The sequence below is a fragment of the Anolis sagrei genome, chromosome 3 (assembly GCF_037176765.1).
Source record: "Anolis sagrei isolate rAnoSag1 chromosome 3, rAnoSag1.mat, whole genome shotgun sequence".
Taxonomy (NCBI): Eukaryota; Metazoa; Chordata; class Lepidosauria; order Squamata; family Dactyloidae; genus Anolis; species Anolis sagrei.
In genome coordinates this window covers 54,213,754-54,240,432 of record NC_090023.1, presented here as the reverse complement: position 1 = coordinate 54,240,432, position 26,679 = coordinate 54,213,754, and the positions used below count along the sequence as shown (strand labels likewise).

Here is a 26,679-nt window from a genome sequence, read left to right as displayed (position 1 = left end):
TTTAGATTAGCAGTCCTGCCAACACAAGGATTTACTCCATTGCGCCACAGTGAGCTCCCAGCTACAAAGAGAGAAGAGAGCTGTTTCTTGTTTCTCATAACAGTTCAGAAAGGAATCCTTGTATAGGAACAATATGTTTTAGAATTAGACGGCCGCACCTAGGCATAAATAGGCATTTTAAAGTTTATTATCTTACATATCAATTCAAGCTGTACCCTTTCAAGTTTAGTAGTATGAGCTTTAAGCCTTTCGATGTTTTGTTTTAGACCACATATTGGTGAATAATTTAAGAATTTAGAACCAATCTATGTCTTGGATAGAGGAAGTACAAAGTATTCTGGCTTTGCTTAATTTAATTATAATGTGAAACAAGAGAGAAAGTACTCCATCAACTACAGCAAAAATAGTGACAATGAAAAATGAATAATTATATTCCAGTATTTAATAGCACTGTTTTTTTTCAATATACAAAGTTTTCACAGAAAGGAGGCCTCATTGTCAATACAACTACCATTAGTGGTAAGTTCTCCTATGGATAACTGCAGAATCTGTTCCAACCATAGATTTCCTTTTCATTTGTTTCTAACTGAAATTCATTCAGTTCTAATTAGCCTCGTTGACTTCCAATAAATGACTTCCCTATGACTTTCCATAACAGTAGCAGCTTACAGGAGAAGAGCCAGGCTGTAAACCAACATGCAGTCTGTTTATAGAGCTGTATATATATAAGTAGACATCTGTATGACTGTAGTGTAAGATCTATGAGGTGCTATCCCCAAAACGGTGCAGCAGCAACAACTTGCTGTGATGTGCTCATAACTGCGCTTACAAATTCTGTGCTGCATCTTATAGGCTTTATATTCCATTATACAAGCCTTATTGATGAACCCAATGATTTTCTCTACATTCAAATCAGTGTATGAATCTTTCAAACTCCACTGGACATCATTTGAGGTCCTTTGAAAGCCCAACTAGATGTTCTAGGAGTTACAGATGGGAGTTGGTGAAAAGAAAAAGGAAGTATCACAGAGTCAGAAAACAGGACATTTAAGGGAGGGCAGCTGCCACAGAGCTTGAATGCATTTCTTTAGGAACCATAGATCTCATAAAGCTCCCAGCCAATTTTAAACTGAAACCAGTTTAAAAGATAAAACTCAGGGTGCATGTGTGCTGTAAAAATTAATGCAGTTTGACATCACTTTTAATTGTCATGGCTCAATGCCACAGGATCTTAGTAATTGTAGTTTGATGAGGCATCAGTATTTTGGCAGAGAAGGCTAAGCACCTTGTAAAACTACAACTCCCATGATTTCACAGCATTGAGCCATCGCAATTGAAGTGGTGTAAAAGTGTGTTAAATAATAATTATATACAGTGTACATATATCCTAACTCTGTGCTTATTATTTTCATTTTCAAACACGAAATGGAGCCTTGCTATTTCAGATATTTTCTCATCATCTCTCTTAACTCAAAATTGTCTTCAACAGCAGCAAAGTAATTTTTTGAAAAATTCAGTGATAGAGCTCTGCCATAAAAACTATTTTGCATTTGAATAATTACATAAGCAAAAGGCAAAGTACATTCAAGATCTTGTTATATGAACCATTTCAGAATGGCCAAGTATTTTAGCAAATAACAACAAAATCTCATACAAGCACATCGGACATCTATAAACTATGCATTTAAAAAGTTTTTGGCAGTGCATCTCTGCAAGCAAGTTCTTTAAACAGAACAGAACAATTTTAAACTTTAAATTTTAAAAATATTACATTGGTCTAAAATAGCCCACCGATGCTTATGCAAACTTTCTGTATTACTACAAAAATAAATGCACAAAAGAGCTACAAAAACTGTATTCCTGAAGGATGCCTGCTGGTCAAGGCTAGGTCCCTCCTGACAATCAAGGCTGTGTCTTGGTGCACACAACACACAACCAAGCAAAACACTGTTAGAAGGAGTCAAAAGACATCATGTTGCTGGGATGCTGCCACAGGCTCAGATGACAATGATATACTACAAGAAGTATTTAGCTTTCTCTTCTTTCTTTTCAACATTCTGGGATTTCGAAATGGCCTTCCAAAGATAAAGGCTTAAGTATGAAATCACAGCTGGTTGGTTTATCATCTCTATGCTCGGCAGTATGTCTGGTGCAACTCTGACAAAGACCACAGTATCCCTTTCATGAAGGTGAGAATTCTGGATTTCTCGTAAAAGCCACCGATAATTCAGAACCAAGATGTTTCCTTACTTTTGTCCTGATGTTGGATGCCTGTTTGGAAAAGAAGACACAAGAAAAATTATAACGATTACAATGAAAAAAACCCACACACAACTGTATATGCCCGCAATACTGTGTATATTTTTGGGCAACACCTTTTTAAAATTATAGATTTTGCCAACATAATAGGAAGAACAAATCAACACAAGATAAAGATGGAAAGTTTATCCAACATTATAAAATAATATTAAAAAGAAGAGAAAGTACTTCTCTCCTGAAAATCCAATGACCAATGACCATAATCACAAACAATTAAACAGATTAAAACCTAAAGAGTTGGGTTGACATGCTGGCGAGATTGGTTGGTTGAGTTTCTGCTCTCAAGAGCAAGTCATTTAGTATTCTCCTGTTTATTTTTTAAGGGTTAAAGGAGGGTCGCTCCAGCTAGATAAATGGCAGAAGGGTGAGGTGCAAACCTCCTTAGTTAATGGTAGCAGCACAGAAGAAGCTGAGAGACCCATAAAGCCCCCATCAGTGGGTCTAGCACTGAGGAAGCAGCTCCAAGAGTGGTGAGGCTGAGATGGGGATAGAAAACAGCACATACAAATGCAACATGGCCGTAAGAGGACTAAAATTGCTGACCACTCCTTGTCCTTCTTCCATCACCCTTGAAGACCCATCCCTTTTCTGGGGTTAAAGAGTAGAGAGGGACAGAAAGCAGCACAGCCTTAAAGAACAGAAAGAAATGTTATGTGTTTTATGGTGTTTTACTGTATCTGTATATTCCACTGCTTATAAGCCACTCCAAGTGCCTGTTGGGAAATGGTGGTAGGATATAAATAAAGCTATTATTATCTCAAAGTGATTTTTTCATTGAAATGCATTGAAATGCTATTAATCTATTCCCCCAAAGTAGATCTTTGTGTATAACTAAAACTGCGTAACACAAATATGCATAATACATGGGGGAACTGTATATGTAAAAAATAAAGTCTGAAACATTACATCTCTCTATAGAACACTGTCAATTAAATGCTCTCTGACAGTCCCCCAAGGATAGTGTTCACCCTATTTCAAAATAACTTACATATTTTGAGGCAAAATTGCACTATGTGGAAAAGAAATATACTACGGTACCACTTGTGCAACTGGAAAGAAGCAAAAGAAGTATGTTACTAGTGCTTTCGTCTACTGTGTGTAATCTTGAATTCAGGCTTCGTGTCTGAACACCTAGAAATACATCATACAAGCTCTTTCCCTGACCTAATCCAATGTGAACAAAAAAAATCCCCATTTCATCCTTTCTAATTTTAAAAGCAAGTGTTTCATGATTTCCTTTTTCTTTCTTTCTTGTTTTGCACTTGAACAAAACAAAATACTGGAACACTATAGAAGATGGACATTCTCAAAGTCCATTATTTTCCCACCAACAAGAAAAGAAGGAAAATGGAAATTGCAAGACACACAAGCATATAATTAGCCATTATGAAATACAACAGATCAATGAACCACAACTTTCAGCATCCAATGTGTGCATTGTAGCCTTCAACCACCTTTAAACTGGATTATTATATAGAAATAGATGAATGTTTTCAGATTCACCAAACCAGTAGCATATATTGCTAAATTTATTTATTTATTTATTTACAGTATTTCTATACCACTTTTCTCACCCCGAGGGGGACTCAAAGCAGTTTACACATAAGTAATGGCAAAATTCAATGCCAGTACAAACAATTACAATTATACACTACAATTAAACATAAATCAAATTAAAACCATACATCCATAAGCAATAAAACATTAATTAAAACAATAAAACAGTCTCATTTGTCAAATCGCCGTTCCAGTCATTGTCTTCCTGAATGCTGCATACATTTACTTCTACTGCCCGAAGATATGTAAAGATACATAGACAACTGATCAACTATAAATTTATAATGAAATGTTGTCTCTTCCAACTCTATGATTCTATGAAATGCTACTCGCACTATTTTCTGTGAAGTCGTACTCTAAATTTCACTGTACTCCAGTTTCTTTTACTCTAATTTTGCAACTAAGCAAGCCTGATTTTCTTTTTAAAATATTAGGGGTGTGAAAAATGTTGATTGCGTGTCATAAGTTGGATTTAATTCATTAGATCCATACATGCAATGCAATATTTCGATGTGCGAGTGTTGCCCATGTCAAGAAATTAAGAATCAAAACTTTCACCTGGTATTTTGCGTAGGTTACATAAAAATCATAACTCTGTGATGCAGTTTTAATTCACAGAGCAACCAAGCACTACCGAGAGACAAAGTCAAATATTTTGTCAGGCAATCAGGGCTGGGGGAGTGGGGGAGAAATAACAAGGCAGAGCCAGGGCCATTGCTCTTCAAATTCCTGAGTATCTGCGATTAGGCAGGGAAAGAGAAAAGAGTTCCACACTGGGTTCAGTTTAGCTTTGCAGGCAGTCAGGCACTATTGTTAGGCGACTGCAGTGGACCTGAGAGAGAGAGAAGCAGACTCGATTGACTTAGCTTTAGTTGAGATTCGAGTCCATGGTGGAGGAAGAGAAGGACAGAAGCTTTGAACATTGTAGGCAAATGCATACACACACAGACCAAAGAACTTGCTTAAATTGAAGTATCATCCAGCTACTTTCAATTATTTGGGAACAATGAATTCTGCAAGATGTTCTCCATACTGTTGAATAGATAGTAGGATTGGCTAAACAACAAGATATCTTAAAATTCCTACCATATTGGATGCCTTCAACAAGAATAAGTTTCACAGAAAGACAAAATTTCCTGATAAATATACCTTGCCAAAAGGAAAATCCCATAGAGAAAAAAAATTGCTTCTAGCGTACTGGGAACTGAGAACACGAAATTAAATTACTCTATTATAATTTGCACAGCTGCAAACATTATTAATGACAATAAAAATTGTAAAGACTTTTAAAGGTTCCAGATATGCTATTTTTCTAAATTTCCTGGTATAGCAGGTGCATAGTGTAAAATAAGAGTATGGGAAGTAAGCCTGCTGGTATACAGCAAATAGTACACAAATGAGATAGAGAAAGAGATCAGAAAAGGCACATAGACAGAATTTTCCAAGGGAAGTACTTTTTAATTTGTTAATTATATTTAATTTTGCCAATTATTTTTTTCTGAAAAAAATGTCCATTATATAGCTGTTAATCTTAATTTTGTTGTTATTCTCTGTGTCACATGCTGTGCTAGGCTTCTGATGAACAAATATTTTATCTTAAAGTAGATGCTACTCCAGTCATTCTGCCATTATTTGGCATCTCCTGAAATCTCCGTAGTTGTACTTTGTATTAATAGGTAACTGTAAACAAAATTTGTGAGGGAGGGTTTATCTTTTGTTAAAATAGTCTTTGCTTAAGATTGGAATGTGCTCCTATGCTCATCAGTCCATATTTATGTTTTGCTAAGATTGTACCACTTCTTCACACACAGCCGACTTTGGAGAAGAATCAGTAGCAACTTTTTTAATCCAGAAAAATATAGATGATATAGCCCAGGTGGTGCAGTGGGTTAAACTACTGAGCTGCTGAACTTGCTTACTGAAAGGTTGGCATTTCAAAACCACGTAGTGGGGTGAGCTCCCACTATGAACCCCAACTTTTGCCAACCTAGTAGTTCGAAAAGATGCAAATGTGAGTAGATCAATAGGTACCACTTCAGCGGGAAGGTAACGACACTCCATGCAGTTTTCTGGGTTTCAAAGAATCATCCTATCACTCTTCAGTTTTGGATACATCATAAACCATAATTCAAAAGCACAACACCTGTGTTTATCACATGATCTGTAAAATGCAAAACCAAGACCCAGAATATTCTGAATGATGTACCAACCAGCTATTCTATACAGGTGTCACTGTAATTGGGGTGTGGTAGCTGAGTTGCATATAAGTTTGTAATAACCTGATGAGGGTTTGATGAGGAATGGAGGTTGGTCTATTAAGATACTAGAGTTTGTACATATTGTGATAGTATTTGTACCATTACTGCAACTTAAGAAACAAGTTTGTCCCTGCATGTGTAAGTATAAGTGGCCCCTCTTTATATTTATATGTATACATGTATGACTTCAATACCTGGGGAATATGGTAAGACATACACCATACATCATAGATAAATGACAAGCAATAAACTAAATAGTTAAAGAATAAATGCCTCTGAATACTAATTGTTGGGGAACAAATTTATACTCTGATTATAAACTTCAGAAATGCATCTGGGTAATGTTTCTGAAAAAGAGGCTGCTCAACTAGCTGGATCCTCTAATCATGCATCTGTTTTTTCATGCAGAGGATGATACACTTTGGAAATCTTGCTAAATCTAAGTCTGCAAAAGATCTATCTAGCAGCACTTTCTCCAGAACACCAATCATACCTTTTTACAGCAAGTGAAGCTATCACTTCCCTCTGATCAGATGCCCTTAAGACATGGTGCTCTATACCTTCCTATAATCTCAGTGGGAATGGCAATCAAACACACCTGGAGATTTCCAGATTGCAGGAGGCTACTATAAATCTGAGGAGCTCAATCCAGTATGTGCATCCAAGGTAGCAATAATCGACTGGATCAGAAATGGGCTACTTTCAGTTTTTTCATTGCTAAAGAAAAGTTGCTCTGTCATTGACATTCATACCCTAGATAGATATCATGGGAGTTATACTCTTTTAACAATATCTGGAGGGCCAGGCTTCCCTAGCTCTGTCTTAAAACAGGCAGATTATCTCAGTTGCAATCAGTTACATACATAAACAAGGTAGATACAAGATTATGTTTCAAGACATTGGTTCTAAACAAGGCCCTATTGTATCATATAGAATGAGAATTGGATACACCAGATGGAAAATGAAGTTGTGGAGTACTCATCATGCAAAAACAGACTTCTGTTTTTTACTGGCTAGACAGGCATTCTTTTTCATTTTGGTAAGACCATTTTTGTTGATTCAGATACACAAACGGAAAGTTGACCAAAAAAAAATCAAAAACCAATTCTCTTGCCAAACACCAACTTGACCCTATCTCTAGTTCTGCTGACCAGGGGCAGGAAACATACTACTTTCTATGTAATCAAATGTATGTTTAGAATGCTGTTGACCTAATGGGGAATCTACAACATTGTCAAGATCAGATGCCAGTCTTCCTTAACATTACACATTACAATGTTTCTGTATACAAGCATAAGTGACTCACGGGAAGGAATGGAATAATTTTCTCATTTCAGCAGTTATCTCTCCATCTTAGAATTATTTAATATATTTGGAATACTTTATTTGAAAGCACACTTCTACAGAATTCTAGGATTGCTTGCTCTAAGGAGAATTGTGTATATAGCATTTGGATTGGATTTTTAAAAGCATTTTTGCTCCCTTGGGTCTACAATGATTGAATTCAGAACATCTTATTCCTGAAGAGGACTGATTAACAAACCAGATTCATTGCAGATGTTTGAAAGAACAAGCAAGAACCCTGTATTCCTCTGATTTCAGAGAAACCTACTTATAAGTCTGGAAACTGAAGTCTACAACATTTAAAAAATCCAATTCCAATGTACTCTATATAAGAAAAGATGTTTACGATTAGGGGTTTTTTTTAAAATCATGAAAAGATAAAATGTTAAATCCTGGAGTTGCTCGTCTGTATTAAATAAGTTGTATGTACTGTATGTTTATTTCTATGACAATGAACACCTACATCTTTTAACTTCTCTTTGCAGATCTTAATATTTATGCAACTTCAGCCTCATCTAGCCATGCCAGGGATTCAGATTTGCAAATCTGGTGACACAATTAGGGCATCTGCTGCATAAGTCCTCAGTTATAAGATGCTTACTGAAATAATTTAACCTACCACAAAATTCACATAGATAGATTTAATAAAGAAAGCCATGAACCTCAGTTTGCAAGGCCTTCGCAGGGCTGTTTATAACTATGCCTCATGAAGATCTTTTGTGCATCAAAGCTATTTAACAACAACCCATCTACCCCAAAATCAGTGCTCACCTGTGTCAAACCCAAAACTTGGCACAATGTCGACTGTTCCATGAAAGGCTCCTGCCCATGCTGAGGTAGCACTGGTAACTGCAGAAGGGTCTGTCTTTGTTGTGTCACACTGTGGTGAAGGAATTCTGGCTGCACAAACTGATGGCATCAGCAAAGGTCTGTATCGTGGATCAAGGTGCGAAGCCGGGCGGTGATGGTGGTGATGCATATGTGGATGGTGGTGGTGCACGTACACATCGTGCATGTGCCCATAGGAAGGGCTCACCTGAGATGCTAATGGATAATGCCAAGATTCTGACATGCTAGGTGGAGGAGGTGGAGCAGTCTGATGCAGGGCATGTGATGGCCAGCCACTGGGGTCTGCTGTTGAGAAGGTGCCTGGTGCAGTAACTTGGAAATCGTGATGGACTCCACTTAAACATGGAGGAGTCTGATAAGAACTGGTCCAAAATGAAGCTGGAAAGCCACTCCTATGGCTTGCTATTGCTGAATTCTCTTTGAAAAGAAAAAAAACCCAAGGTAAGGTTTGTTTCTGAAAATCCATGCTAAATAACAAACCGCATTGTTAGAATGATTAAAAGAGCATGGGCTTTATGACTGATCTTTGGCTAGACAGATTTTTGAGAGTGGTTTCATCAAGTGAAGAATGTGCAGTTTTACCTTTCAGAAAATACATTTGTTGCCTCAAAATTAAGACGCCTGATCCTGATGGTTGTTTGCAAAGGGCTTTCCTTCCAATCCCCTTCAATTAATCTACTTGTTTATATGTTTCAGTTTATATGCTTCTTTACCTCTTCTATCACCTGCCACCTCAACTCCAAATTGTGCCTGACATTTTCACATAACAGTATGGCTCTCATGCCTGTGGAGAAAACATTCCCAACTTTACCATGGAAATCCATGAAACCTATTGAAATGAATGGCTCCTACTGAGAGTTACCACAGAGCCAACCTGAAGGGCCTAGAAAATTCCGACTAATGCATCATCTCTAGAAATTTATTACATCCTTCCAAACAACTCTGTGCTAACTTCTAGAACATTCCTAAAGAGGAGATATCTGTAGGAATTTGTTTGATGATATGGAAGGAATCATTCTGTATACCAATTGAGGAACAATTTTGAGTTAGGTGTTCTTGAAGATACATCAAAGGCAAGAATACTATCAATCAAATCTTTATTATAGTCCAAAGACCCAACTGGCTCAGTAGTAAAAGGTGCACAACTACTGCAAACAAATTACTAAACCTATAAATTGGCAAGGATAAATAGTGACCACACTAGAAACGAAGGAAGGGAGTGAGAGAGTCATACAGCTCACATAACATCTGGCCGTAAGCAGCATGTGTTAGGTTTTTTTCAAATTCCACAATATAGTATATATTTTAAATGTTCCATGGTATGTTTACAAACTTTTCAGTTCAAAATAGATATATAAGTTCAGGTTGCTTTAAAAGATTAAAGGCTATGCATGCTTGGGACCAGAAGTGTTTTGAATTTTATTTTCCAAAATACCTGTTTTTTTCATATGCAAATAGACCCAAGTCTAAACCCAAATACTTTATACACATCCAGACAGTAATTTTATACACAATATTTTCAATAATTTTATGCATGAAACAAACCTTGAGTACACTGAATTAAGACAAAGCAAAGGTGTCCCTAGCTCAGCCATCCATGGGGTCAATTTTTGGTTTGGAAGTATTTTGCATTTCAGAATTCCAGATAAGGGATGCTCAAACTGACTAGCATTTTCTAAATTTTGATTGGGGCCTTCAAACTGGATGGGTCAAGCATTGGTTACGCAACTCTTTGTACAGCTATGTCTTCCAGGTAATAGAATGAGAATATCTACTTGAACGTGACCTTAGGCACAAATAAATACACATCTTACATAGCCACAGAAGCAACTGCACAAAATAAACTGTGATGTAAACTACACTGTTACTTCTAAACCTTACCTCGCCATAGCGGGTTTAGCCCTGTTTTACTTTTTGAAATAGTAGTCTCCTGACTGAAGCTGCTGGCTTGGTTTAAAGCTCTCGAGAAGTGTTCATCCACTTCTGATCCAATGTCTCCCTGAAAGTAAGTGAAAAGGACGCAGCGAGAGTTAATGTACTCCATCTCGGTAGGCTGATCTTTCTCTTCCTCCTCTTGCTTAGTGGGAAGTGTCACTTCCAGAGAGTCCTGCATCTTGTGGTACACAATTATTTTACTCTGTTATGAGAAAGAAAACAGAAAGACAAAAAAAAAAGGCAATGAATTAATTGTGGATAACGGAAGCAAACATTCATTCCTCTTGTGTCTCAGGGTACCTGGGACAAATTACACTGGCTACAGGAACATCTAAGAGTGAACATATTAACATCTAAGAGTGAACATATGGTGTTATTGTTACTGTTTATTGCTTTGTTTATGAGTTTATTTATTGTCTGTATTGCTGTTGTTACTGATGTATTTGGGCTCGGCCTCTTGTAAGCTGCACCGAGTCCTTCGGGAGATGGTAGCAGAGTATAAATAAAGTATTATTATTATTATTATTATTATTATTATTATTATTATATTACACCCACACTAAAGTCACTTCACTGGCTGCCAAATAGTTTCCAGGCAAAGTACAAAGTATTGGTTTTTACCTTTAAAGCCCTATGTGGTTTGGATCCAGGTTACCTACAGGATCGCCTTCTCCCATACAATCCACCCCGAACACTTAGGTCCTTTAGGGGGCAGGTACTCCAGCCTTCCAGAACCCAACTGGTGACCGTCACCCAGAGGTCCTTTTTATTGGCTGCCCCAAAACTGTGGAACAACCTTCCGGAAGAGATCTGACAACTAAATGAGCTGTCAGAATTTAAAACACATTTATTATTTATTTTTTAATTATAATTTTTATTCTGAAGAAAAATCTTTAGTGATACAATAAAAGAGGGGGAACATTTAATGAGTATAGAAAAGTGGGAAATAAATGAGAAATAAAGAAATAAAACTAATTTCTAAAAAAAAGGAAAGGAAAGGAAAAAAGAAAAAAAAATTCCTAAAATAGAGCAAGAGTGGAATTTGGTACTTCCTTTCTTTGCCTCAAAGAATTATGATCTAAGGTAAAGGTAAAAAGGAGTTATTTATATAGTGCTAGTCCTTTTAAAGTTTGAATTCAATTGTTCCGTGTGTTTCATATAATAGCTTCTTCTACTATTATTTCCAGATTTTCATTTTTCAAAAAACATTTCAGGGGGGTCCAGTCAGTTTTCTTTTTGGGATTTGGGGAGTGACATGAGATTTGATATGTCAATATGTCCATATTCATTATATCTAATAATCTTAGTACTCATAGTGTTCTGGTTGGAGTGATTTCTTGTTTCCATAATTTTGCATACGTCAGTCTTGCTGCTGTCATCATGTAAGTCAAAAGTTTGTTTTGGTTTTGATCTAAAACAAAGTCAAACATACCTATTAAAAAGTATTCTGGTTTGTACTTAAATCTTATTTTCAAAACTTGTTGTATTGTTTTATGAATATCCTTCCAGAATTTAAAGCACATTTGAAGACCTGTCATGATTAAAACAGGCCTACCCAGCCAATTTTAATCAGGAATTTTAAAATTGTGTCTTGTGTTTAACCCTTATTCTTGTTCTTTTAGTATGTATTTTACAGAAATATATTTTAATACGTATATTTTATAGAATGTTTTTAGATCCAGCCCATGGGACTTACGTTAAACACGTGTGTAGTAGAAGGATGTGTTTTTAGTGATGCAGTAACCTGCCTTGAGCCATGGGGAGAAGCAAGTAATAATAATAATAATAATAATAATAATTAATAATAAATATTATGAAGTCATGACAATTAAAGTGGTATGAAAGTTCATCAATTCTAACGTAGCTGCACCCCAAGGTAGTGTAGATTAATTGAAGAGTGAATCAACATTTATGTAACCTTGATTCAATGAGTCAAAGTCTTGTTATCACTGTTGTTATGACTAAGGCCTTAAACCCCTGAGCAATATGTGTTATAAAATATTCCAGCTTTATAAAATATAACCCATATATCTTCAGGAGGGACAAACCCTACTGAAATAAACAACCTGCCAGTAGTCACCATAGAGTTTTGTTGTAGCTAACCGCTCTAACTCTAGCAGATCCATAGAATCACCTGGAAAACCTAGAAAATTCCTGAAATAGGTATATTTTGTTGGATGCAGGTAGATAAAACTGCTTGTACTGATCCCACGTGTATGGGTATTGTATTATGATTCTATTTCAGGCCCTCTTCAGTGTCTCACACCAGTTTTACTTTTTCTTGTAACATCCACACAAACATGAGTGTCAGAATGAAACTTTTTGTAAGACCTATTTCCCAACATAAAGGTACAGAACAAAAATCTGTGTCCTTCTCTCATTCGAGAAAACGTTGCATAAAAAAACATTTCATTAATTTATATAAAAAATGTTACATACAAAAGGTGATTAACTGTGATGACTTTTATGTGAAAAAACAAACCCTTTTAGAATTCATAAGAGAAAAAAAGGGAAACGATTACAAAGCAATGTTGGGTGGAAGCCACTGCATGTCTCTTCTCTGTTTCCTCTCTCCCAAACCAATCCAAAATGTCAAAATAAATCAACGTAAAGAACAATATTATGTGGAATGCATGTTTCAAACATTCCACTGTACCATTTTTTTTTTCTGAGAGCCTGGGTTCCCCACCCTATAGCTGTGGGTGGGTACAGCTTTGTACACAACATGGGGAAAAGGGAATGGAAATTGTGCAGAACATCTAACATTATTAATTCCCCTTTGTCATAAAAATTAGTTTTCTTGTTGTACATAGTTATTGTATGGAGGAATTGTACAGTGTTGCTTACACAACTGTCACAGATCAAGAATTTGAATTTGTTGAGTTCTGAGTTGTTGTTGTTGTTCATTCGTTCAGTCGTCTCCGACGCTTCATGACCTCATGGATCAGACCACGCCAGAGCTCCCTGTCAGCTGTCACCACCCCCAGCTCCTTCAAGGTCAGTCCAGTCACTTCAAGGATGCCATCCAACCATCTTGCCCTTGGTCGGCCCCTCTTCCTTTAACCTTCTACTTTCCCCAGCATAATTGTCTTCTCTAGGCTTTGCTGTCTCCTCATGATGTGGCCAAAGTACTTCAACTTTGTCTCTAGTATCCTTCCCTCCAATGAGCAGTCGGGCTTTATTTCCTGGAGGATGGACTGGTTGGATCTTCTCGCAGTCCAAGGCACTCTCAGAACTTTCCTCCAACACCACAGTTCAAAAGCATCTATCTTCCTTCACTCAGCCTTCCCTAAGGTCCAGCTCTCACATCCGTAGGTTACTACAGGGAATACCATGGCTTTGACTAGGCGGGTCTTTGTTGCCAGTGTGATGTCTCTGCTCTTTACTATTTTATTGAGATTGGACATTGCTCTTCTGATTTCCTGGCCACAATCTGCATCTGCAGTAATCTTTGCACCTAGAAATACAAAGTCTGTCACGGCCTCCACATTTTCTCCCTCTATTTTCCAGTTGTCAATCATTCTTGTTGCCATAATCTTGGTTTTTTTTTATTCTGAGTACTACAATACAAAAACAAAAAGTCCAAATGCTGCACAGGCTGTAGCTGACTGTGGGAGAGACTGGACTCCTCTTAGATGTCTTCATGATTCTGGCCTCGATGAAAGCAAATCAAAGAATTGTTGGGAAGCCACACTCTTCAATTAGATTGCTTGGGATAACCAGCCTGATGCCATTCTTTTTCCCTGGATTGCAGGAATTTATCCAGTGACAGTGTGTGATGCATGCCAATAGTATCTTTTTATCTTCTTTTTTTTATGTGAGCACCAAGGCTGGATTCAAACCATATAAACTGGTTTGGAGAAGGCTAGACTCCAACTAAGTTGCCCAAGACCACCAAAAGGACTCCCTGCCCAGCCCCATCCTTGTCGTAGAACAGGGATGTCAAACCTGTTTTCACCAAAGGTGACATCAGCCTTGCGGTTGCCTTCAAGGAGTCATTTGTGTTGCTCTGGCACTGAAAGCCTCGTGGTACACATAAAATGACATGGTGGGCGAGATGTGTGTAGTAGAAGGATGGCGAAAGGATAATGAAAAGCACAGTAAGATGGCTCTTGCACACAAAAAGAGAATGACTGTGCTGCAACCACTATTTTCTGACACTTCCATGTTCAAAAGTAGAGATAAATGCATATGAAGGGATGGCTAGGCTGTATAGATACATTTTTAAGACAAGTCCAATCTCTACTACAATCAGCTACAGCCTGTACAGCACTTGGAAAACTTATTCTTGGAGATTGTAGCACTCATGATTCAAACACCAAGCTCTTGATGTGTGGCAATTATGCAAAGGCAAACGTCCTCTGAGTAACAGTGAATAATTCCTTCATACAATAAGCATATACAATAAGAAAACAAATGCCATACAACAAATGGGAATTAAAAGTCTTAGATGTTCTGTACAATTCACACAATGTTCTGCACATTCATGCTATTCATGCAGTCTGTAAAAGCATATTCTGAATGTATCTGAAGAAATCTGAACACTCCACTGCTTGTATCACATGATATTTTTCTTCCAACAACCTTGTGTCAAAACTACTTCAACTACATATAGAATGTGCATCTTTCTTCTTTTACAGGGTCATAAAAACAAGTGCCTCCTAGACAACTAAATAACCACAATCCTAGAAACTTGTATCTCATTTTAAAGGCTGCTGTTTTCAACATGTTTTAAACAACATTGAAAGGGTTTTTTAAAAGAAAGAAAACAAGGAAGGAAGAGGAAAACAGTGTTGTGGTCTTCATTGTCTTCCATTCGAATCTCCGTTCTTTAACATTCACTTTGTTCCACGCTAACACTTATGCTTTGTCATTTTAAACTTGTATTTTCATCTCAGCATTTTATAGTCCTTTCCCAATAGCAGGCAAATAAAATTCACAGGTGAAGGACAGGACTGGAGGCAACATTGAACCACATTGCTGGAATCCAGATGCTGTTGCCTGGAAGTCTGTTAATATTTGTAGACAGGAGAGAGGAATTCAGGAAATTAAAACTTATATCCTGAGCTGGTGCTCTGTGCAGGAATGCTCTTTTCAGAGTTAGCATTTGCATTTCAGTCTTGTTTCTTTCTCATCCCAAGCATGATTGTGGAACATTATTTGGTTAATTTTAGAAAAACTAATCAGTTTTGGTTTTCTAAAATTAACCAAATAATGCTCCACAATCAGGCTTTTTTGTTTTCAGAATTGAAATAACTTGTTGTTTGCAGTAGCCACTTATAAGCATATCTCAGGGTAAAAGGAAAAAATCAAATAATTTTCTTTTTTATCCTGTTGTTTATTCATTCAGTTGCTTCTGACTCCTTGTGGCCTCATGGATATGCTTATAAGATATACTTATAAGTGGCTACTTCAAACAACAAGTTATTTCAATTATGAAAACAAAAAGAGCCTGTTACATATCTGATATACTATATTTCCCAATAGTTAACAACTATTTGAACCTTTATAACACAACAAAGTGAAGTTGTAAACACTTAAATATCATTATCAGACCTTGGTCCATCCAAGCCTTAAGAATGTTTCACCAGCAAGATAATAATCAATATATTATTTTCAACCTATAGAAACCAAACAAATCCCTTTAAATGCCAACTCATAGAAATGAAATAAATCACTTTGTAAGGTAATATGATATAAACTGCCATGGCTCAAAGCCATGGAATCATGGCAGCTGTAGTTTTACAAGGTCTTTAGACACCTTCACCAGAGTGCTGAGGCCTCACCAAACTACAGAATCAACAATCTCGTAGCATTGAGCCCGGAAAGAGTTTAGTTTTAAAACAAATGTTTGCTTCAAATGTTATAACTCTCATTCAAAGTACCTTGATATAAAAGAATGTTCATAAAAATGATTTAGAAATTAATGAATTAATGAAACAGTCTTTGTGCATTTAAATTTTAATTCTGAAGAATTTGGGAAAGCCACTCTGTTGACCTGGGTTATTTTGCCAATGTTAGCAACTGACATTTTCATAGCACAACTAATAATACTGCAAAGATAATAGTGGAGTTAAGATGGGGACAAAAAACAGCACCAAGGTATGCCCTGTAACAGTAGCATTCAACATTACTTCAGTATGCAGAAACAAGGACCAAGGTCACCTGGCAGAGATAGCAGGCACAGAATAAATCTGACTAATTCTTCAATCCAATGCTTCCCTGATGATCTTCATCTACCACTAAGTACACGGATATAATTCCTATGTTTGCCATGTTCTTAAAGCAAACCACAATTAGCTACTGTGATCAAAACCCAATTGCACTCAGATTAAAGTGCTATCTGGAACTGTCCTGAGACAGAAGTAATTTCCATCTTTGCTACAAAGTCTTCTTTAACTTAAGGTGTTGGAGAAAAAAATCTGTAAAATGTCATCTACAAAGCACATGCTGTATTGTTGGGATACATTTCTTTGGTATACAGCATAATGAAGATTTTCCCTCACTTTCTGTTCCTGTGATCATTGGATTTTGAAAAAAATGGCTTGTGCTGGAAATAAGGATTGGTGAAAAAGCTTCAGCTGAGACACCTTTTCCCTATTATTCTTCCAGGAATAATTTCCCTTCCTAAGGGTAGATTTCTTTCACTTCTTGTTGCCCCGTTTGAAACTATGAGTCATTTGTAAGTCAGATGTTTGTAACTCAGGACTGTCTATATAGTACTAGCTGTCCCCTGCCACGCGTTGCTGTGGCCCAGTCTGTTGATCTGGAAAATAAAGTAATGAGAAAGTGTTGGTTTCTAATCTATGTCATGTCTTTCTGCTTGTGGGTAAACAGTATTTCCTGCTGTTTCCTTGTCAGTGTTGATGTGGAGAGAGTCTGGTTTGCCTACTCTGGGACAGGCAAGATATAACTGTCGTTCTTCAGGGGTCTCTTTCAAATCTATAATACTATCTCTCTCTGTGTGTAAATCATATCTATTTATATCTATGGCTGGATGGCTCTTTGTCAGGAGGGCTTTGATTATGTTTTCTTGCCCTGGTGAAGGGAGTTGGATTGGATGGCCTTAAGTATTTTCTGTTGGTCATGGGGGTCTGTGTGGGAATTTTGCCCCCTATTCTGTCATTCATGGGGTTCAGAATGCTCCTTGATTGTAGGTGAACTGTGAATCCCAGTGACTACAACTCCCAAATGGCAAGGGCTATTTCCCCCAAACTCCATCTGCATTCATATTTGAGCGCTTGTGCCAAGTTCAGTGCAGATCCATCATTGTTTGAGTCCACAGTGCTCTCTGGATGTAGGTGGACTACAACTCCCAAACTCAAGATCAATGCCCACCAAACCCTTCCAGTATTTTCTGTTGGTGAAGGGAGTTCTGTGTGCCAAGTTTGGGTTCAATTCCATTGTTGATTGAGTTCAGAATCCCAGCAACTACAACTCCCAAATGACAAAATCATATTTTTTGTGTGATGGCCGTACTCCTTATGTTGTGAGACGTTTTCTTGCCAAATTTGGTGTGATTTCGTTCATTGGTTCTTTTGTTTTTAAGGTACTCATTATGCACAGAGCGTGTGTGTGTGTGTGTGTGTGCACGCGCGGCACTATGGGACGCGAGTCCTTTTCCTCCTTGATGTTTGGTATAACTAATGGAGAATAGGTGGGGAAGAAACTACAGGGACCAGCATGCACCGCGCCAAGATGGCGGCCCGCGACGGTCTTCGGGAAGTGTAGTCCCGGCCGCTGCTGAGTTGGAGAAGAAGGGCCTCTTTTTCGCCAAGATGGCGGCTCCGCCTTCGAAAGGCCCAGGGACCGGGAAGGGGCCTGGGAGCGGCTCCTTAGGCTCCTGCCTGTCCCAGCTGCACAAGGGCGCCGAGCCGGGCCTGGGCGAGGCTTTGCTGGCTCTCCGGACGCAGCACATCAAGGAGGCCGGAGGCCTCGCCCGCTTTCGGGAGTGCGGGGGGCTGGCGCCGCTGCTGAGGGTCCTGGCCGGTGCCCCCAGGCCCCGCCGCACCCTCGACCTGGCCCTCAGCATCCTGGGCAACTGCTGCACCGAAGGAGGGAGCCGGGCCCGCGTGTGCCAGCTGGGAGGCATCCCGCCCCTCGGTGAGAGAGGAGAGAGGCTGCCTTGAGGCCTAGTCTGGAAGGCCTGAGGAGGAGGAGGAGGGGTGGGGGAATCCATGCTCAGGCCCCTAGAGCAGGCCTGGGCAAACTTGGGCCTCCAGGTGTTTAGGACTTCAACTCCCACAATTCCTAACATATTAGGAACGCGCGTGTGTGTGTGCCGCGCCGAGGGGGGTGAGGGGGCGCGCGCGCGCGCGCGTGTGCGCGCGCCGGGGAGTTTGCGCCAGTGCGCATGCTCAGTTGTTTTGCCGTTTTTTGTGGTTGTTGTTGTGCGGTTTGGATTTCTGAGTGGATTAGTTTGTACCTAGTGGGTTGTCCTTGGGGCATGGCAATTTTGGTAGAGTTTTGTGGAGGGGTTTTAGAGTTTTGCTTCCCCGTTGGACGCCAGTAGGATTTTTATATATATAGATACTCTGTTTTAAAAAGAAAAGGAAAGAAAAAGTTAGACATGGAAAAATTGTGCCTGGTAAAATCCAGTCATTTATATTGCCTCTGAGAATTTTAAATCAATCGTTTCTTTCAAACCACCCACCAAATAAATGTGAGTGAGGATGAAAAGGGTACACCAGTCAACAATTAATGGCTGGCAGGTAATGGAGGGATAGGAATGTGATAATGATGATGATGATATGCATCCTGCCTTCCACTTAATGATGGGACTCAGAAAAAATACATTTGCTTCAAAACATAATAAGGAAAATGTATACCACTGCTATAAACAATAGGGTTGGTTGTTTCAGTTTATGCAATATTAATGTCAATGGCTAATATATTATACTTTATAAGAATGTGGAATACATACAGAGAGGTACTGCGAGTCAATGTAATTTGGCAGGATTGGACTATGACTCTGGAGACCAGGGTTCAAATCCCCACTTGACCTTAGAAACTCATTGGGTAACCTTAGGCAAGTCACACCTCTTAGCCACAGAGAGAAACAAGGGCAAACCTCTTCTGAATCTTTTTTTGCCAATAAAACCCAGGAATAGGTTCACCTTAGGATTGCCATAGGCCAGAAACAACTTCACGACATGAACAAACACTATCTACAAGTACGCATGCCCTCCATAAAAACCTTACATAGTACTCTCTTTGCTCTTCACATTCATATTAAAATCAATGAGAAAAATTATGCATGGGCTAAAATCCTTCAAATGAAACAAATAAGACTCGAGTGTTTCATTTTGGTTGGGTAAAGATACCAAAGTTTTGTAAACCATTATAGAAAACATGAGCTTGGAGCAATATTCATGATTAAATTATAATGAATTGAAAATGAATTTGAATTCTTCCTCCAACATATTTTGATAACACTGAAGGCAGAACAAACTAGATAGAGCCAAAAGACAAAAAATGAAAATGTCAAATGAAATTGTTTATACTAGGATTTATATAAGCCAATTTTTGAGGGGTGTGTGTTAGTCTGTCGCAGGCTTATAAGGCATTACACAGCCAAACATGTATTCCAACGTCCCCAAAATATTCCTGGCAGTGCAGTTTGTACTCCACTGACTTCAAATGTTGACATTCTGGTCCTTTTGTAGCTGATCATATTTGTAAATAAAACTTGAATTACTTTTTATTTTACTTTGATTGAAAGTTCCAAAGGGAAGGAACATTTGCCTCTATATCTTACATCTACAAAGATCTGCTTCCATGTATCACTTAAACAAATGGTTGGCACAGTCAACTGTAAAATTTAAATCAGTTGTTTGAAGAGGCAAGGAAGGGACTGATTTTTCTTCTCTTTCTCAAAATCCTATGACATTGACATAGGCCCCATCTGTATTGATCATTTTATGCAGTTTGATCTCTGGTGGCTAGACAACACAGTACCTCAAAAGTGTGTGAAATTAAGCCCCCAACATGCATCAATACCCTGACGTTTGTGTAATCACCATGCAGGCCTCAGACTGGTTCCAGGATTTCTTATGTATTCATCTGCAGAGCATAAACATTTTCTTCAATACCAGTTTGAAACTGCATTAAATGTAGGGAGGCAGTAGAACTTTGTGGGGGGAAACGGCACTGGATCCCAAGCAATTCATAGAATCATAGAATCAAAGAGTTGGAAGAGACCTCATGGGCCATCCAGTCCAAGCCCCTGTCAAGAGGCAGGAATATCGCATTCAAATCACCCCTGACAGATGACCATCCATCCTCTGTTTAAAAGCTTCCAAAGAAGGAGCCTCCACCACAGTCCGGGCAGAGAGTTCCACTGCTGAACAGATCTCACAGTCAGAAAGTAATTATAGGCCAGTATCCATTCTCCCCTTTTGGAGCAGGGTTCTGGAGAAGGTGGTGGCCTCACAACTCTAAGGGTTATTGGATGAAATTGATTATCTGGATCCATCTCAATCTGGTTTCAGGCCTGGCTAAGGGACAGTGATGGTGTTGATTGCCTTGGTGGATAATCTACGAAGAGAGCTAGATAGGGGGAGTGTGTCCGTACTAGTTCTCCTGGACCTCTTAGTGGCTTTCCAGGAACCCAGAACCTCAGATCAGAATGCCTCACTTACAGCACCATGACGATTTTGGATATGCCTAACAGCTCAGAAGGCACATGGAACATCCCCAGCAAAGAAACAAGATGCTGAAGGTGCATGCAGATTATTCAGTGTCTAGCTGAGGGCCTTGCAAATATCAGACAGTGCTATGCTTGATAAATCTAAAATATGTAACTGTTTTATTGGGTTTATAGTGGAACGAGAAGAAAAAAATGTAATACATTTATAATGCTAAATTGTATTAAGATTGCTAATACTAAACAATTGCAGATTTGGGGCACATAATGCAACAAATAGAAAAATATGGCAAAAATGAATGAAGAAAAGACTTGATTTAGCCAACAAATTTAAGCCAGTACAAAACTGAGATTTACCTACTCCTGGGTACTTCGGGTCAATGTATTCTTAAGTGCTAACGATGTCACTATCACCTGACCAATGTACTTGCTATATCAGTAATGGGTTGAGTTATTTTGATCCTATACTCGCCACAGAATAAAACTTCTTGCAGGGTATATTGCTCAACAAAGACTAGCTGTAAGTGTTATATTATTTTTGTTTCATAGATATTGTATTTCTCTATAGTTTATAATTCATGTTGCAATGTAATATTACCTTTAGCCACTATCTATGTCCCCTTAGGATCCACCCCTCCAGAAGACACTAGGTGAATTGCTCACCTCAAAAGTTGAGCTTTTTGTGATAATTTGAGTAAGTAGAGTGTCTGTATAAGTTCTTACAAACTTGATATAACAAATTGTTCAATTCTATGTGTGTATTCATGATATGCGTTGTTTGTAGACCCAACCACCTGACAAAGGCTCTTGCGAGTCGAAACCGGTCGTAGGTTGGAGTCAATTCATGTGACTACTGGAGTCTACTTATATGGAATAAAGAACAGGACATTTACTCACATGAAGACTGTGTTTTATATTTCAAGAGAAGACCAGTTGTTTCTACTTAATGTGAATGTGGCAGTCCTGTTTTTTTTTATATGTGTATGTGTAATATATAAATTTAGTTAATTTGGTTGTTTTCATATTGCCACAGTCAGTGGATTCTGGTCTCCACAGTGTCAGGGGAACCTTTTTTTTTTTCTTTTCTGGCTACTTCGGGTCATATACCAGCCCTGAAATTGCAGGGAGCATTTCATTTTCAATGTTATAAATACACAAAAATGTGGTCAAATACATTAGAAAAAAATAAAATGTATTATGCTGCTCAGCTCTACTCCTTACCTCGCTTAAATTAATCTAAATTTAGCGCTTATAAATCAGACAATTTTATTAGATAAGATGATGATGTTGATAGTCTTATAAGGCACGTTCATACAAGTATGAAATACCATATATACTTGAGTATAAGTGGACCCAAATATAAGCTGAGGCACCTAATTTTACCACAAAAAAACTGGAAAAACGGATTGACTTGAATATAAGCCAAGGGTGGGAAATGCAGCAGCTACTGGTGAATTTCAAAATAAATAGATATCAATAAAACTACATTAATTGAAGCATCCGTAGGTTGAATGTTTTTTTTTAATATTTACATAAAACTGTAATTTAAGATAAGACTGTCCAACTCTGATTAAACCATTATTCTAACCTTCTTCTATATAAATGTGTTTACATATCCTTCCAATAATAATAATGAGAGTAAAACAATAAATGTAATAGAGAAAAATAAATGTAATAATAGAGCAAAATAATAAATGTAATAATAATAATAATAATAATAATAGAGTAAAATAATAAATAAGTTTGACTCAAGTATAAGCTGAGGGGGGCTTTTTCAGTCTAAAAAAGGGCTGAAAAACTTGGCTTATATTCGGGTATATATGGTAATACATACAGTAACTGGAGATGATGCTGGTATAGTACCTCAAGAATAATTGCTGTAATCTCATGTCGCTGATCTATCCTGAAGATTTAAGAATTTGCTACCTTTTTCATTTTTAATAAAGTTATTTGAAAAATAATTTAAAATAAATTAACAAAAGTTAACATTTAAGCACAGCATGAGCCACAATCTCAACTCTTATTTTACTAACAAAATATCTTGATGCTTTCAACATGCATAATGCTTTATCTCTTACCGTGAAACAGGAAAGTTTTTGTGGTTTTTCACCATCTCCAATGCATTATACTTTGGGGAAGAACCCAAAAACAATACAACTCATTCCTACCCCAGATTACTTGGAAGCCAATCTTTTTATTTTATTTTATAACATACCAGAGAAAATAATATGGTCCCCAAAATTAATATCTTAGCCAAGCACTGCAAAAAATTACCAAAACCTTATATACAGCACTCTGTGATCCCCTATAATCTAAAGAAAAAGTAGAATGGAAATGTTTAAGAATAAACCCTCATGTTTCCAATGTAATATTAAATTGCCAAATACCATGAAACACGAAAGCATCTGTTTCTTTGTATTAAAGCTTGTTTATGGAAGATACTTCTTGTTAATATGGAACAAATACATTGTTGAACTTCACATAAAGTTGTGAAGGCCTAGATTTCAAAGTCAACTTCAACAGAATTAATTGTGGGGGAAAGCCAAAGTATTACATGCTCCTGCCATCTTCGTATTATGAACCTGACAAAGTTTAGCCAAGTATTCCTGGAACTATCTTGGCAATAAATAAGAGGAAATAAACTTCAAGTAGGGATCTTTGTACGTTAGCCCTTATTTGTGTCTCCCAGGCAAACTGGTCTTAAGGATCACTTCCCATGTAGGGAGAAAACAATTTTTGTGAATAATAATGATAAAACCTTATGGAATGCAGCAACAACAAAAAAATTTATTCTCAGTTGACTCCACCAGGGCCAAGTCAATATTAGTCCCACTTCACCCACGCACAACATAGTCTAAAAATGCTGTCAGCCTGATAAGAATTTCCTGATTTACTCTCTTACATCAGATTCTTAAGTCAGAGGGTAAAACAGGCCTTATGGGATTTGTAGAAGATTTTGAGTATGGGGTGTGTTAATTTGTTTTTCTGTACTGTCTTATTTCAGCATCTTTGAGCATGTAAAAATTCTTTTAAGCGACGTTGCAATCTAAAAAATGCGCAGTAAAGAGACAGACTGACTAAATATCATAAAGCAGTGGTTCTTAACCTCCCTAATGCCGTGAACCCTTACTAGAGTTCTTCATGTTGTGATGACTCCGAACCATAAAATTATTTTCGTTGCTATTTCATATCTGTAATTTGGCTACTGTTATGAATTGTAATGTAAATATCTGAAATGCAGGATGTTTTTTCATTCACAAGACAAAATTTGGCACAAATACCCGATACGATTTTGTAATTTGGGAGTTGTCGTTGCTGGATTTATAATTAACCTACAATCAAAGAGCATTCTGAACTCCACCAATGATGGAATTGAACCAAACTTGACACACACAACTCCCATGATCAACAGAAAATACTGGAAGGGTTTGGTGGGTACTGACCTTGAGTTTTGGAGTTGTAGTTCACCTACATCCAGAGAACACTATGGACGCAAACAATGATGGATCTGGACCAAACTTGGCATGAATACTCAATATGCCCAAATGCAACTATGGGTGGAGTTTGGGGGAAATAGACCTTGACATTTGGGAGTTGTAGTTACTGGGATTTATAGTTCACCTACAATCAAAGAACATTCTGAACCTCACCAACGATAGAATTGGGACAAACTTCCCACACAGAAACCACATGACTGAGAAAATATTGTGTTTTCTGAATGGTCTTTGGGGACCCCTCTAACACCTCTCCTTGTGACCCCCCCCCCCAGGGGTGCCGACCCCCAGGCTGAGACGCACTGCACCAAAGACACCAGATCCCATCGGCTCTTGAAGAATAAGCATGATAAGCTCTAGTTAGTACATGGATGGAAGCCCACCAAGAAATGCCCTATTTTAGACAAAGGAACTGACCTCTTCTAAGTATTCCTTGCCTTTGAAGAGTAGCACAACCACAGTGCAATGCACATCCATGGAGTCGATATAAACAAAGCAGCTTGAGTTATGATTACAGGATTAGGTGCAATTTTTAACAGTTTTTTAATCGTATTTATATGCTTTATTTGATTTTATAGTTTAATGTATTGTGTATTTGTATGCTTTTATGTTTAATGTGGCATTGAATATTTGCCAAAACTGGAATCTGCTCTGAGATAGAGCGGGGTAGAAATACAGAAAATAATAAGAAATAAGAAATCACTATGAAATTCATGGGGTTATCACAAACTGATGGGCTGCTTGAGGGTACACACACTCTCACACACACAAAGAGATAGGCTGTATAGTTCCAATTTATATATCTTTTGTTAAATGGGACTTAATAAATAAGTGCATTTTGCAATGTATGTTAATAATATATCAAAGATGTAAAAATGCTGGGTACTAACACACCATAAAGTCTTCAATTTTGCTCTTGAAATAACACCATTCACCTAAAAAAAAACATTGCTCCCAACCAAAAAAATACCAAAAAAAAAAAGTTTTGTGACATCTGAAAAACTAACATGATGGCAAAGTTTGTGTACCATGTCTCACTTCATTATATCCATCAAAAAGCCTGTGCAGTTAACACTTTGTATAGCGAACGTCCAGAAGAATAAACCACAATGAAGTACCCCAAAACTCTTCTGTTGGGATTTTGGGGGTTTTTTTAGCAGGTTGACTCAGGCCCCTTCCACACAGCTGAATAAAATCCAACAATATCTGCTTTGAACAGGAATATGTGGCAGTTTGGACTCAGGGCCCTTCCACACAGCCATATAACCCAGAATAACAAAATCAAAAATCCCACAATATCTGCTTTGAACTGGGTTATCCGAGTCCAACAGCCATATAATCCAGTTCAAAGCAGAAAATGTGGGATTTTATTCAGCTGTGTGGAAGGGGTCTCAGATAAGCCCGTTCAAAGCAAGTATTTGTGGGATTTTCTGTCTTAATATTCTGAATTATATGGCTATGTGGATGGGCCCTGAGCTATTTGCTGTAAATTAACAAAAAAGGAATTCTTGGTGATGCATTTAAGAGAGGAATACAACAATTTAAGGAGTGGCCACACATGCCTATTTCCTCGAACATGAGCATCTCCATACCACAATTTAAAATACATCGGATTGGAAGATTTTGCTGGAATTTACTTCCAGCAACTGTAATAAGAACAAGCTTGTTAAAAAACCAGCAAGATTTGCCTTCCAAATAAAGGATTGTGTTGATCCTGTTCTACAAAAAATTACTTATTTGGAAGTTTAAGCGAAATCAGAGAGACTTGTGTCCACTCAAGGGGTGAGTTTGGCAGGAAATAACGATTCTGCTCTATATACACTAGGATTAGGCAGCAGTATTTCAATTTCTAACATAACAAATACAAAACAGTCAATGAGCAACCGATAACATCGGCATGGGCAAATTTCGGACCTCCCTCGAGGTGTTTTGGACTTCAACTCCCACCATTCTTCACAGCCTCAGGCCCTTTCCTTTTCCCCCTCAGCTGCTTAAAACACACAGTTTAAGCAGTTGAGGGGGGAAAGGAAAGGAGCTGAGGCTGTCAGGAATGATGGGAGTTGAAGTCCAAAACACCTCGAGGGAGGGGCCAAGTTTGTCCATACCTGTGTTAACACAAAGGCACAGAATTGTTGCTTCAAGCTTTACAACAGCAAGGGACTCCACCCCACACCCAAATTCATAGGGGAACAAGATGTGCAAGTTACATCCAAGGAAGGGCTTGGATGCAACCTGGCCCCAAAAACCTGTCTTCTCTTGAGTTCTTCTGTGTTTTGAG

The 26,679-nt window shown here is 38.0% G+C and overlaps 1 protein-coding gene across 2 annotated transcripts in view; it reads right to left on the bottom strand.

The window, feature by feature from the left end:
• Nucleotides 1-424: 424 nt before the first annotated feature.
• VGLL3 (vestigial like family member 3) overlaps nt 425-26,679 on the bottom strand; it is a 29,488-nt gene continuing 3,233 nt past the window's right edge. For both annotated transcript variants that reach the window (XM_060770545.2, XM_067466677.1), the window contains 3 exons: nt 10,209-10,464; nt 8,250-8,744; nt 425-2,271 (listed from right to left, as the gene is read on the bottom strand). In XM_060770545.2, coding sequence (XP_060626528.1) covers nt 2,228-2,271; nt 8,250-8,744; nt 10,209-10,464 — 795 coding nt within the window. In that variant the 3' untranslated portion in view covers nt 425-2,227. The remainder of the gene's footprint in view (nt 2,272-8,249; nt 8,745-10,208; nt 10,465-26,679) is intronic.